Raw genomic sequence first — 12,816 nt, forward strand, 5'->3', positions numbered from 1 at the left:
TGACGTCACTCAGCACGGTGTCCTCCGGGTTTGCCCACGTGCTAGCAGGTGCCGCGATTCCCCTCCTTTTTGAGGCTGACGTCCCGTGGTGTGGCCGGAGCACGTGGCAGCTTCCGCCTCTTGGTTTTGTAAATCACGCTGCCGTGAACGTGGGTGTGTAAGTCTCCCTTCAGATCCTGCTTTCGGTTTTGGGCACTCACAGCGGTGGGACCGCGGGGTCAACACGGCGATTCCATGTCACATTTTCGGAGGCGCTCTGCTCTGTTTTTTTTTAAATATATGAAATTTATTGTCAAATTGGTTTCCATACAACACCCAGTGCTCATCCCAGCAGGTGCCCTCCTCGATACCCCTCACCCACCCTCCCCTCCCTCCCACCCCCCATCAGCCCTCAGTTTGTCCTCAGTTTTTGAGATTCTCTTATGCTTTGGCCCTCTCCCACTCTAACCTCTCTTTTTTTCTCCTTCCCCTCCCCCATGGGTTCCTGTTAAGGTTCTGCTCTGTTTTACAGCTGCGTATTGGTCCAGCAGGCTTTGTGCCAGCGCCCTGCTGCTGGGCAGACGGGGGTCTCCAATCTTTTGCAGTTGGAAACACACTTTGGGGAGTGGGCCCAGGGGTCTACCCGAAGGATACATCTCTCGGAGTCCCCGTGTCTCCACATCACACGTGGCCGGTCCCCTGGACTGGCGCCTGCCCCGGGCATTCCCTCACTCTTTGTTCTTTGCCATCTGATGGGCAGCAGATGGCCCTGTGTCAGCTTTTATACATCTTCTGTAAGGACAAAGGCCAGGGGCATCCTGGGACATGTCAACGTGCCTTTTGTGCTTCCTCTCCAACATGGGGCTCAAACTCACAACCCTGAGATCAAGACCTGAGCCGAGATCAAGAGTCGGACGCTTAACCAACTGAGTCACCCAGGCGCCCCTGCCTGTTCGTATCTTTGGCATATTTTTCTGTTAGGTGTGTTTTTACCGGTTTGTAAGAACCCTTGAGTGTTTGGGATATTAGCCTCTCATCTGTGATAAAAATTAGTTGCAAATATATTTCCCAGTTTGTAATTTTTCTTATAACATTGAGACGGGTTGTTTCTGTTTGTTTTATTTTTTTTAATTTTAATTTTTTAAAGTTTATTTACTTATTTTGAGAGGGAGAGAAATTGTGAGTGGGGAGGGCCAGAGAGAGAGAGAGATGGAGAGAGAGAGAATCCCAAGTAGGTTCCACGCTGTCAGCACAGAGCCTGACACGGGGCTCGATCCCACAAACCATGAGATCATGACCTGAGCTGAAATCTGGAGTGGACCCTTAACCACCTGAGCCCCCTGGCCACCCCAAGACCAACTGCCTGTCTGTTGTGTCCGTTCACTTTAGGGACTGATTGGTCCCTTGTGATGCTGGGGCTCCTCACCCAAAAATGCAGAGGGCCCAGCGTCTGTCTGAGTCTCATTTTGCGCCCTTTGTGCCCCCACCACCCTGGGGAGGGAGCTGATCTGAACTTGGCTCTCTTGTGGCTCATTCCCGAGCCAGGCTGGATTCACTGGAGAGCGAGGTTTCTGGGTAATGGGGGCCGTCAGAGGAAGCCAGGGTCCCCTCTGCGACACGCTGGTGGCAGGCCGGGCCCCGGTGGCAGGACCCTTGTGTCCTCTGGTCCTGACTCTGGACCCTGAGCTGAGGATGGACGGTCTCTTTTCCGGGCTGGACAGGTGTGACGTGGGCACGGTGTTGCTGTGGAGACAGAACTCTGGATGGGTGTTTGAGAACCCCTGTAAGGCGACAGCCTCCGCGGTGTCCCTCGGGGTGCGGGGCAGCGTAGATGGGCTCGCTCGCCTGGCCAGCACTGCGGGAAGGGGAGGGGATCGGTCACCCCCAGACTCCCTCTGTGGTGTGCAGGGGGGTGGCCCTCTGCCCCCGTGGGGACAGGACCGGGGGAGTGTGACCCCGGATGAGCTGGGACAGGCCCTCGCCAGCTGGCCATCCGTCACCGGGAACCCGGGGACCACGGGGCTCTGGGGCTCTGAGCTTGCCGGGGGGCCTCTCGTGTCTCCCAGCCCTGGGCGTGTCAGACTACTGGGTGCTGGGCACCGACTTCAGGGACTACGCCGTCGTCTTCACCCAGCTGGAGTTCAAGGACGAGGCCTTCAGCACCGGGAGCTATATAGTAAGTGGAGGAGACCCCGGGCCCGCCCACAAACTCCCTGCCGGCCGCAGCCACGCTGTGCGGGAAGCACATCGTCCCAGGGTCCGGGGCCAGAGAGAGGGGCCTGCCGCCTGGGCTGGCCCCTGTGCCCCCAGGGACCCGGCGCCTCGCCATGGCCCTCTCTGCCTGGGGCCTCATCCCTGCACTCCCCCTGCTGCAAGAGGGGCAGCTGGGGCGGGGGGCACAGGTGTGAGGGTCCCCTCCTGCCCCGCAGGTCGCACGGAGCTGGCCAGCCAGGAGGCCGTGCGCCTCTTCACCAGGTGGAGCAGGGGCCTGGGCTTCCTGTCCCAGCAGCAGGCCGCGCTGCAGCGGGACTGTGAGTGTCCCCTGGGGCCGCCCCCCACGCCCAAGGGTCCCCCGGGGCCACCCCCATGCCCAAGAACCGGCTCACTTCCGCTGGTCTCGGGGAGCCTCCCGGCCTCAGTGAGTCAGGCAGGACTAGGGAGGGTGAGTTCTTCAAGGAGTCACCTGCTCCCTGCCCGAAGTCAGGCCGACAGGGGAGGGACAGGGACAGGGAGTCAGCCCCCCGGTGAGGCTGTGGGCCAGACCTCACGGCTCCTCTTGTCCCTCCAGTCACTTGTGCGCACAAGGCCTTCCAGGTAAGCTGGCTTCCCGAGCATCACCCCGTGTCCTACACCCCAGTGCTCTGCAGCCATGAGGGGCCGGGGACCTGGGTGGAGGCAGACGCCCCTCGAGCCTGGGGTCCTCCAGTGCTCTTCCTGGTTTTCAGTGAATGCTTCGCCTCCAGTGGGGACAGTGCCCACCGTGTCCGGGCGAAGCCGGCCAGGCGCTGGCAACCTGCTCAGCCACCCGGGTGCTGGGTGCTGGGTGCTGGGCAGGTGCTCCCAGGGACTCTTGCTGCATTTCCAAATAAAGCGATTCCACAAACCGCTGTAGTTACCTCTCACTCGTGTGCGGGGCTGGGCTCGGTGTTGAGGGCGGACAGAGATGGACGGGGCGCCGCTCTCGTGGGGCTCGGGCCACACAGGGAGAGGATAGGGTGCGGTGGGCACACCCCGGCTGAACCACACAGCACAGAGAGCTAGCTTGGGGGCAAGAGGGCCGGCCTGCACTTGTGTCCCTCGGCAGAGTCCCTCTGGGTGGGGGGACCCGCACACACGGGTCTTGGCTGGGGAGTAGGGGCTGGGCCGGAGGCAGCCGCTCCCCAGGGAGGGATCACACAGCCCCGGGCCGATGGGAGGGTCGTCTGCCCGAGTGAGAGCAGGCCTGCGGTTCGAGTTTGGACAGGGTGCTGGGCCGACGAGGTGGGCACTGGTGCCCACCGGGGTGCCGGGCTGGGGCACCTCGGTGTCCGGGGCAGGGCTCTGGGGCAAGGCCAGGGGCCCAGGATTGCAGAGGCCTGGCCTGTGGGTCCTCCTGTGGTCTGGTGGGGCCCTGCCAGAGGTCCTGGCAGAAGCTGGGGTGGGGGCTGCCCATCCCTCACGGCGAGGTGGGGTGCACGCCAGGAAGGCAGCAGGCGGGCACATACAGGAGAGCTGCACGCACACGCACACGCACCCCATGTGCCTGTGCACACACACCGGCTGCCCCTTCTGTCAGCACCTGCTCAGGACAGACCCCCCGTCAGCACCTGCTCAGGACAGACCCCCCGTCAGCACCTGCTCAGGACAGACCCCCCGTCAGCACCTGCTCAGGACAGACCCCCCGTCAGCACCTGCTCAGGACAGACCCCCCGTCAGCACCTGCTCAGGACAGACCCCCCGTCAGCACCTGCTCAGGGCGACCCTGCGTTCAGGTCCTCCTTCTCACACGCAGATAACCTTATGAAGTGACTCATAGTGACACTAGCTGGCTGTTGTCTCTCTTCCGGGGGTGGGGAGCTAGTGTGAGAGGCCCAGGGCTCCCACTGTGAGGAGGGACGGCTCCAGGGGACACGTGGTGACCTGAGGTCTGGGGGGAGTGACCTCGGGAACACGATGGCTTTGTCTGATGCCTCCCAGGCAGGCGGCACCGACCAGGCTGAGCACCTGGGCTGGCCCTCTGTGCCCGGGGCAGGAGAGGGCCCGAAGCCCCCCGGCCTTCCCATCGGCCCACCCCAGGCCGGTTCAAGGCTCCGGGTTGGTTGGACGGCCACGGCAGGGTCGGTGGGTGGGGAGATTTAAACTCAGTGCCTTGGTGGCCGAAGAGGGAGGCTGAAGATGGGACCGGGGAGGCTGGTGTCCACGCTGGTCCTGGCGCTTGTGCTGGCCATGGGGTCCCGGCCACAGGAACAGCTGCCCAGGGAGGCCCACAGCCTCAACTGGAACAAGGTAAAGCCGTAGGTCTGCTGTCCCCCGAGCCAGGCACCCAGGCTGTGGGGGCCAGGGATCGTCCGAGTGTGGGCAGCTGGAAGATCGCTCCCTAAAAATCTTCCAAGGGCCTTTCCGGGGCCCTGGGCAGTGCCCCGAGGCTGGCAGGAGTCTCCGGCACAGGCCCCTGCCAGCCCAGTGGGACTGCCCCCCCGGCCTCTCCCAGAGCAGCTGCCGGCCATGGGGGGTGGGTAGGGCGCAGGGCCCCAGGCAGGTGTACCCAGAGATGCTAGGTGGGCAGAGGTGGAATCAGCAGGACGTGTTCTGGAACGAGGAGATCGCTGGCAGGTGGAACCCTCCAGCGGAGGTGGCTGTGGGCACAGGCTGAGCGGGTTGTGGCGGTGTCTGGGACTGTGGGTTTGTGGCAGGAAATCAGAGGGATGGGGCCCCCCCGGAGGCCCTGCACGGGAAGAAAGTTACAGCACACGGTTCCCACTGCCCAGCCTCCACACCCCCGGACAGTCTGGTGTCTGCCGTGCAGATCTGTGGGTGCTGGACGCGGGCTGGGTGTCTGGGAGGCATCCCTTGTCCGGTGGGTTCCGGGAGCCTGGCTGGGAGCCTGGGAAGGAGCGCCTTCCTCAGCACCTCTGCACAGTTTTCAGGGTTCTGGTACATTCTGGCTGTTGCCTCTGATGGCAAGGGGTTCTTGCCTGGCAGACACAGGAGGAAGCTGGGGGCATCCACGGTGAAGGTTCACAAAGTGGGCCAGCTGAAGGTGGTCCTGGCCTTTAGCCGGTGAGTGGAGCAGGGCGCGGGACCCAGCACAGCCTCCCCAGAGCCCTGGCCACGGCAGCCTGGGGCATCATCCTGTCTGGGTGGGGGTGCTGGAGCCGGATCACCGAGAAAGCCTAGAGTGACGGTCCCCGCAGCCCTGAAACCCGTCACTTCCTGCCCCTAAAATTCAAAAGCCTGATTTTGGGAGAAGCCCCCAGGCTACACAGGGTCACTCAGCAGGCACTGGGTGTTCGAAGTGTTTCCCTTAAGCTGTGGGACCGGTCCCGGTCCAAATTGGAAAATTCCAGAAATGGGCGTCCCGCCTTGTCCCCCTAGGTCACAGGGGTGCCAGTCACACACGTTAATTCTTCGGAAAGATGGGAAGAAGGCGGTGTTCAGGAACACACGTACGTATGATAGCCTGGGGCCGGGAGAGGGAGGCCGGGGGTGGCAGTGCCCCCCCCCCCGGCTTCGTCACCCAGACGTGGGACAGGGTGCCTCTGCCAGCGCCGTCCCCGGCCGCCCCTCTGTCCTGGGGAACGTGGAGGGGGGCGGGATGGGCACCTGGCACAAGGGGCGGTCAGGCGGGCCGTGGCCCCGGGGGGAGCAGGGGGCTCTCGACCCCTCCCGCATGCCCCTGCCTTGCTTCTCTCCCGCCCAGTGAAGGGGGTGGAGGGTTTCCACCTGCTGTCCACGGACTACAGCTTCGGCGTGGTCTACCTGTGCCTGGGCCGCGCCGGCCGGACCGCCAAGATGCTACTGTTCTTAAGTGAGTGACATCTGGGGGAGGGGGTGTGCGGGGGCAGGTAAGGGGGGGCGCAGGGGCACAGGCTCAGAGGGAGGCCTCTGCTGCAGCTCGGGCTCCGCGACAGGGCGCCCGCGACCGACACCGATCCTCACAGCTCAGGGCGCAGACCCGATGGAGGGTCGGGGTCTGCAGGCGGCCGCCGTCTCGCCGTGTCTGGTGTTGGGGAGGGGGCTCCGGTCCCTTCCTCTTCTTACCAGGGCACCGATCCTGTCGCGAGGACCCCAGCTAACCCTATGCACCGCCGGAGGCCCCGACCCCTCGCACCGTCGCACTGGGGCTTTGGTGTATGACTCTGGGAGGACTCGGGCAGTCCATACCATGGGTCGCAGCCCTTGCAGGGCAGGCTGGTGGCAGGTGGCAGGGGGCAGGTGGGTGGGCGGAGCCTGGAGACCACGTGGGCAGGTCTCTGAGGTGGCTGCTGCAGGGGTGAGTGGGGGAGGCCAGTGCAGGGGGGGAGGCCGGAGGAGGAGAGGCCAGGAGTGGGGCTGGCCATCCGCGGGAGGCTCAGGCCCTGGCACTGAGGGCAGGATGGGGGGAGTTGGGGGCGGGGCAGGTGGAGGTGGTGAAGGGAAGGCAGACGGGGAGAGGTTCTGTGCTGGGCGGAGGCGGTAAGGAAGGGAGTGGGGTTGGGAAAGGACCCCTCCAGACACGGGACACGTGGGGCACGCAGGGCACGCACAGGGGGGGCGGAGGGGGGGGGAAGGGCTGCAGCCAGAGGGGTTGGGTGAGCAGACGGGGCTACCCGAGCCGGTCTCCAGGGCCTCGCTGGGGACACCTGCCCGCCTCGGGGCACAGAGGGGACAGAAGGACATTTCCCTATCACCTGTCTGCTGTGCCTCCCGTGGCAGCACCCTCGCATCTCTGTCCTGCGAGGGCCTGGCGGTGTCTGTGGGGGTCGGGGTGCAGCCCACGCGGCCAGAACTGGTAACTGATGTGACTGTGCTTCCCGACCGCAGGCAGATGGAACACGTCCAGCTTCCTGAGCATGAAAAGATTCATAGACATATGTGAGACTTTGGAGCTCGCCGATGGTGTGACCGTTCTTCCGAAAGACGGTAACACGTGGTCAAGAGCCCTCCCCCCGTGCCCCCCACTGTCCAGGTCCGCGCCGTGCCTGGCCCCGTCCGCCCTGTTAGGGTCGGCTCACCGGGGGCAGAGAGAGGAGGGGTGACAGCAGTCTCTTCCAAGCCCCGTGGGAGGTGCTCCCCTTCCACGGCCCGGTCCTGCATCAGCACCAGGCTCGTCCTGCTGATGGGCGTGGGCAGGGGGCACCGGGCAGCCTATCCGGTCTGGCCTCTGTGGCCGTGGCTGGAGGACCAGGACAGTGTCCCACACCAGCACACGAGAAACCGGGGAGAGAAAGGGAACGCTCGTGGGCAGACCGGCCCCCACCGGGCAGTGCCCCCTCAGTGCCCCTCTCCCTCCACAGCCTCCTGTGCGCACACCATCCTGCCCTGAGGGCCACCACCTTTACTTTGGGGCTCCGCTCGTGGTCCTCCGAGACCCCAGGAGCGTTCTTCGCGATTCCGGGAGTTCTCATCCCGCGGCTTGCTGAGAGGTGTTTGGTGACCCCAGGCCGCTGATGGGGTGAAGTCCAAGGGCCGTGGCTCTAGCCCAAGAGGGATCCTTGATGATCCTCAGGAGCTGGGGATAGGAGGGCACGTGCTGGCCGGCAGGGAGAGTCCAGTCCTGGCCCGTCAGCTCGTGCCCTCCAGGTTACACGGCCGAGAGGGGCTGTCATCTCTTGTCTGCTGGGAAATAGACCTCGGACTGGTCCAGTGTAATCCTTGCCGCGTGTCTTCTCTGCAGTGAGTCTGCGCACCGCTCCCCGGGCTCCCTGACACCCCACACTTCCCCATGAAGCCGCCCACTCCTTCGGGAAACACGTATAAGCACCCGTGACACGCCAAGCACGTGCTCGCTGCTGGCAAGAGGGCAGTGAGCAAAATAGGCAATAGCTTATTAGAATTTGGGGACTATCAGCCTCCGAGAGAGAGGGCCTCAAGCATCCTAGATGCCTTCTGTACAGCTGCACAAGGACTATGCACACCATAATTCTTCCAGAGTCTCCACAAAGACATTACCCTAATGAGGTGCCTGCAGGAAGAGCCCTTAACCACCTCACACTTTCTGTGCCAGTCTCCCGGCTCGGCTCGGCTGGGAGCCTCAGCCCCACAGTCACCCAGGAGGCCAGGGCTGCAGCCTCAGCTGAGGCTCCACTGGGGCAGGGTCCGCCTCCAAGACCGCGACCGTACACATGCTCTTGGCAGGATTCGGCTGGGACTGGGGTGTCTCAGGCCTTCTGTGTCTCAGCCCGGACCCTCTGCAGGTTCTTGGCACTGGGCATCCTGGGGCAGCTCATGTTATCTGCTCTTGCTTCGTCAGAGAGAGACACACACACAGACGCACACACTGACACAGAGACAGAGAATGGACCCGGGAGTAAAGGACCCCAGAGACACCACAGGCTTTCATGAACCAGCTTGGAAGTGACACCCATCGTTATATTCTCTCCCTCAGAACCGGTCACACAGGCCTTCCACCGGGGAGGGGAGGGGATGTCACGAGGATACAAGAGGCTGTGTTAGTAAAAGAGGGCACATGTTGGAGACAGAGACCTTTGTTTGTGCTGTGACACCACAGCCTGATGCCAGCAGGGACACGGCTGGTCCTCCCGTGGCCCAAACAGAAACCGGGAGATGCAGAAGGCCAGACGGTCACACCACAGAGGGGAGAGCATCCCTCACGACCCAGGGCCAGAAGGTTCACAGGCCTCTGGGCCAAATAATGCGCCAAAAGCAGTGCGTTCCCTGGGATGGAGGCCAGACCCGTCGCAGTCCAAGGGAGGCGGCCCCCACGGGAGCAGGCGTCAGAGATACGGGGCGTCCCGGGGAGGGACTCGGACAAGTGAGACCCAAGGGAGGCAGCGGTGGTCTCTTCAGATGGGCAGGTTTCTAGTCTGGAGACCGGCGGCCCAGGTGACAACATGAGGAAGCAGAGGCCCCAGCCAATCCCCAGCAAGAAGTCCTTGTCCTGCAGGGGACTGGCTGGCCCAGTACTGGGAGAGCCCACAGAGCCCGGAGTCGGCCCTTCCCCAGCCCCATGTGGGGCCCCAGGCAGGTGGGTCAGCTCTGCTCCCCTGAGATCAGTGCGGGGGGGCCCTTGGTGGGTGGTGAGATCCCCCAGGAGGAGGGACCCCGAGCCCCAGGACGCCAAGATGCACGCCTGCGGGTAGGACAATCCAAAGTCAAGGAGATGGGCTTCCTGACCCAGCTCATCTTACTAGTGACCCAGGCTGTGTTATTAGCCTCGGTGCCCCCATCTGTGACATGGGGACGTAATGGGCCTTCTAGATGGGTTGGCGCATTCCCTGAGAGATGAGGTGGAATCGTGGCCTGGTGCCTGCAGGACACAAAGGGCCACCTGGAAGGCTGTCCCAGAGTCCCCCAGGGCACAGGATTCCGGAAGCCCGTCCTTGGCCCCTGCCTACTCTCCCCCTTCTGAGAACACTCAGCGTTGTTTGCGGAAGAGGTAGACATGATCCAGGAGGTCAGCAGGTCCCACATGGAGGAAGGTCAGCGCTGGAGGGACAGAAGGACGTGTCCCGTGCCCCCTTCCAGGGCCCGAGCTGTGACGCCCTCTGACCGGACCTGGTGTGGACCCCGCCTCTGTGGGGCTGGTGGGGGACGAATGGGGAATGAGGGCTCCGGGTACACGGTGACCCTTGGGGACCGAGATATTCTGCAGCAAAATTCTGAGGCGTGGTTCACAGCATTGTGAGCGTGCCCCGTGCTCAGGAATTGCACAACGTCAAATAAATAAATTTTTATTGCAGATTAATGTGGATTTTAAACATACCATGAACAAATAATGTACCAGCTAAAAAGTAGAGGAGAGAAAGGATAAGGGAGAAGAGGAAGAGTCATTCTGGTGGAGGGGTCGGGGACTGGGTCTGGAGCAACAATTAGAAATACAATAAACATCCCTCGAAGGCCTTTGAGCCCTTGATTTGTGGCCGGAATCCATAGGGGAACAAGGGCGGTGGCCGGAACGGTGTCGGGAGCAGAAGCAGGAACCAGCTGACTCTGTTCAGGTGCCCGCTGTCCCAGCACAGGTCCCAGGTCACCTGCTGGCTCTCCGGCCCCTGCAGGAGTCGCTCCAGACTCCACCCCTGCCCGCAGAGACGCCGAGGACCCGGATGCCCTTGGGTCAGGCTCTGGGGTCTCACCGGCTTCTGCTCCTGCCCCGGACTCTTGAGAAGGAAACATAGTGGTGGTTGCAGCGGCTCCAAGGCCTCAGGGTGAGAGGAGGGAAGGTGCCCCCCTACCCCCACCCAGCGACGGCCTCTCCAGGGGCCTTTGCAGAGACACAACTCACCCCAGAGCCTCCCCGAGAAGCCGCGGCCAGGGACCCACACCAGGACCTCTGCCCCCTGCAGTCCGCAGCCCGGGCTCTCAGTCTGCTCCTGGCCCCACACCAGCCCCCGGGGGCTCCTCCTTGGGTGGCCCAGCACCGCCCGGGCCCCGTGAACACACATCTCCCACCCCCAGCCTTCTCACCCTCGGGCTCTGGCTCCGGGGGCTCTGGGTCCTGATCCCAGGACCCGTGAACCAGGACCCTGTGGGGGGGCCGGGGCGGTGAAGGAGGCCTTCCCAGGTCATTTCCAGGCTCTGCTTCACAAGAACTCTGTGTGGCCACTCTCTCTCTGGGACCAGGGTGGCCCTCCTGGGCGACAGGGCACATGCACAACTCTGTAGGGCGGGTGAATCGGGATTCCGCCAATCGTTTCCCGATTTCATCGGTTGATTTCTGTAAAGACAGTGACCCGCGGACAGCCGGGAGACATCACAGCCCGCCCGGCCATCCTCAGTGTCCTTCCTCCCTCTCCCCCTGCGGCTCCCGGATCGGACACAGACCTGAGTGTGCACAGCCCTGTGCCTGGGACACAGTGACATCCACCTACAGGCTCGGGATGAACATCGGGGACAAGAGGGCCACCCCAGCAGACCCTGTCCCTCCCATCCAGCCTTGACCGGGGTGTGAGCCTGACCTGCCGACCAGGCATCTGACCCCTTCATCAGCCTGCACCTGCTCAGGTGGGCCCTCCACACACGACCCCTCTTTCCACACAGACACACACACAGACACACACACACGTACAACACACACACACACACGGGAGGGGACGTGGGGCCGCACAGGTCAGATCAGAGTGGTGTCGGGCTGGACTGGCTGTCTCTGAGTCTCCTGTGTTACCTTTGGGTCCCTGCGAGCTAGAGACCTGAGGCGTCCTGTGCACGACCTGACCCACTGTCTCCAGGGTCGGGAAGCGTCGCGGCCACGGGCTCCCCTGAGCCGGCAGCCGCGGGACACAGGCACACAACAGGAGAACATGTTCGTCAGGCAAAGGTGTCCCAACGAATGAGCCCAGTCGGGCGCTGTCTCCAGAACGTGGGTGCCTGGTGACCCGGGTTCTGAGTTCAATTGGGCTCTGTGACCAGAGACGTGAGGTCACTTCCTGGGGTCCCCTTACCCCACTTACTCCTCCGACAAGAGCCCCTCCCAGGCTGCAAAGGGCTCCCCTCCACCCCATGCCCTGTCCCTACAGTGACACCAACACAGCCCAGACACGTCCCCGCGAGGCCTGGTGCAGCCGGTGCCACGGCTTTGGGGCCACAGAGCTGGGTTCAGACCTGGGTTTTCCTCCTGACCAGTGCTGGGACCCCGCACAGACCCCGTGCCTCCCGGGGCCCCCCGGTCTCCCCGTCTGCACAGTGGGGTCCTTGTGGCATCTACTTGTAGGGGCGCCATCAGGGAGCCACCCGTAGACACGTCCCGTGCCTGCTATCCCATGAGGCTCGTGGGCACAGGTGGCCATGGAAGGATGAGGAAGGGGTGGGCCTGGCATGGAACACACTCACGTGGGCCTGGGTCTGCTCCGGGTCCAGGCACAGCCACCCCTCCCGCCTGGGTCCCAGGCCCAGGGGAAGGTGGAGGTGAACTCGTTCAGACCCGTCGCCCACCGGACACGCACTCCAGGGGCCCCATTGCATTTGGGCTCGGGCCCCACTGCCTCCAGCCTTTCTCTTCTTTCCCCCGTGTTACCCACCCCCTCCCAGTGTGGACTCCTCTCTGATCCCCAGTTGGACAGTCAGAGTGTGTGTGTGTGCGCGCGCGCCTTTCTGGAGATGCCCAGAGGTCACAGCCTCACACGGATGGGGTGCATAGGGTCCCCTGAGCATTTCAGGGGCTCTCATTCCCAGGGAGAACCCCATGTGGGGGTAGAGGCTGGCCTAGGATTGGAGACCAGCCCTGCTCCTTGGACCCTGCACACCTCGCATGTCCTGGGCCAGTCCTTGCCTCTCCTGACCTCAGTGTCCCCCCTGTCCCTGAGGGTCAGACGGGGAAGTGCATCAGCGTGGCCGTGGCCCAGGCTCGCCCCCGGGGGTAGGTGGAGGGGAGGTGCCCCGGGGACACAGGCCTCCCTCTCCAGGGTCAGCCGGGTCTGTGTCATGGCCAGGTATGCCCAGGGACCGGCACTCAGCACCTGTGGATGATCCAGAGGTGACGCTGACGTGCATGAATCCGATCACTCCCCACCTGGCTGGTCCCCCATGTTCCCACCTCCGCCAACTACTCTGGAACCCCAACCTTCCTGAGCCCCAGAACCATGCCCTCCCCATCCAGGCAAGCCTCAGGGTGCGAGGCCAGGTGGGTTGGACATCTGGGGACACGACGGCCAGTGACTACACCCACCCCACCCAGCTGGCCTGGACCGCAGACTCCACCCC

General features: G+C 63.5%; 1 protein-coding gene and 1 long non-coding RNA gene across 2 annotated transcripts; one reads left to right on the forward strand and one right to left on the reverse strand.

The window, feature by feature from the left end:
* The first annotated feature begins 4,039 nt into the window (after positions 1–4,039).
* LCN10 (lipocalin 10) lies at positions 4,040–9,825 on the forward strand. The gene is made up of 6 exons (XM_027050986.2): positions 4,040–4,464; positions 5,099–5,238; positions 5,554–5,624; positions 5,879–5,986; positions 6,982–7,080; positions 7,455–9,825. Exons 1-6 carry the CDS (start codon positions 4,354–4,356, stop codon positions 7,481–7,483), a joined length of 558 nt encoding a protein of 185 aa, XP_026906787.1. The 5' UTR covers positions 4,040–4,353; the 3' UTR covers positions 7,484–9,825.
* A 47-nt stretch (positions 9,826–9,872) lies between these two features.
* Positions 9,873–11,531, reverse strand: LOC128312039 (uncharacterized). The gene is made up of 3 exons (XR_008290809.1): positions 11,282–11,531; positions 10,585–10,834; positions 9,873–10,277 (listed from the first exon to the last, which is right to left on the reverse strand). It is a non-coding gene; the product is annotated as an uncharacterized LOC128312039 (long non-coding RNA).
* Positions 11,532–12,816: the final 1,285 nt, after the last annotated feature.

This window comes from Acinonyx jubatus, chromosome D4, assembly GCF_027475565.1.
Source record: "Acinonyx jubatus isolate Ajub_Pintada_27869175 chromosome D4, VMU_Ajub_asm_v1.0, whole genome shotgun sequence".
Lineage (NCBI taxonomy): Eukaryota > Metazoa > Chordata > Mammalia > Carnivora > Felidae > Acinonyx > Acinonyx jubatus.

Coding starts and splice junctions, on each gene's coding strand:
- LCN10 (XM_027050986.2), top strand. CDS start 4,354: ATGGGACCGGGGAGGCTGGTGTCCACGCTGGTCCTGGCGCTTGTGCTG. Junction 5,239..5,553: donor GTGGTCCTGGCCTTTAGCCG/GTGAGTGGAGCA, acceptor TTGTCCCCCTAG/GTCACAGGGGTGCCAGTCAC. Junction 7,081..7,454: donor GACCGTTCTTCCGAAAGACG/GTAACACGTGGT, acceptor CTCCCTCCACAG/CCTCCTGTGCGCACACCATC.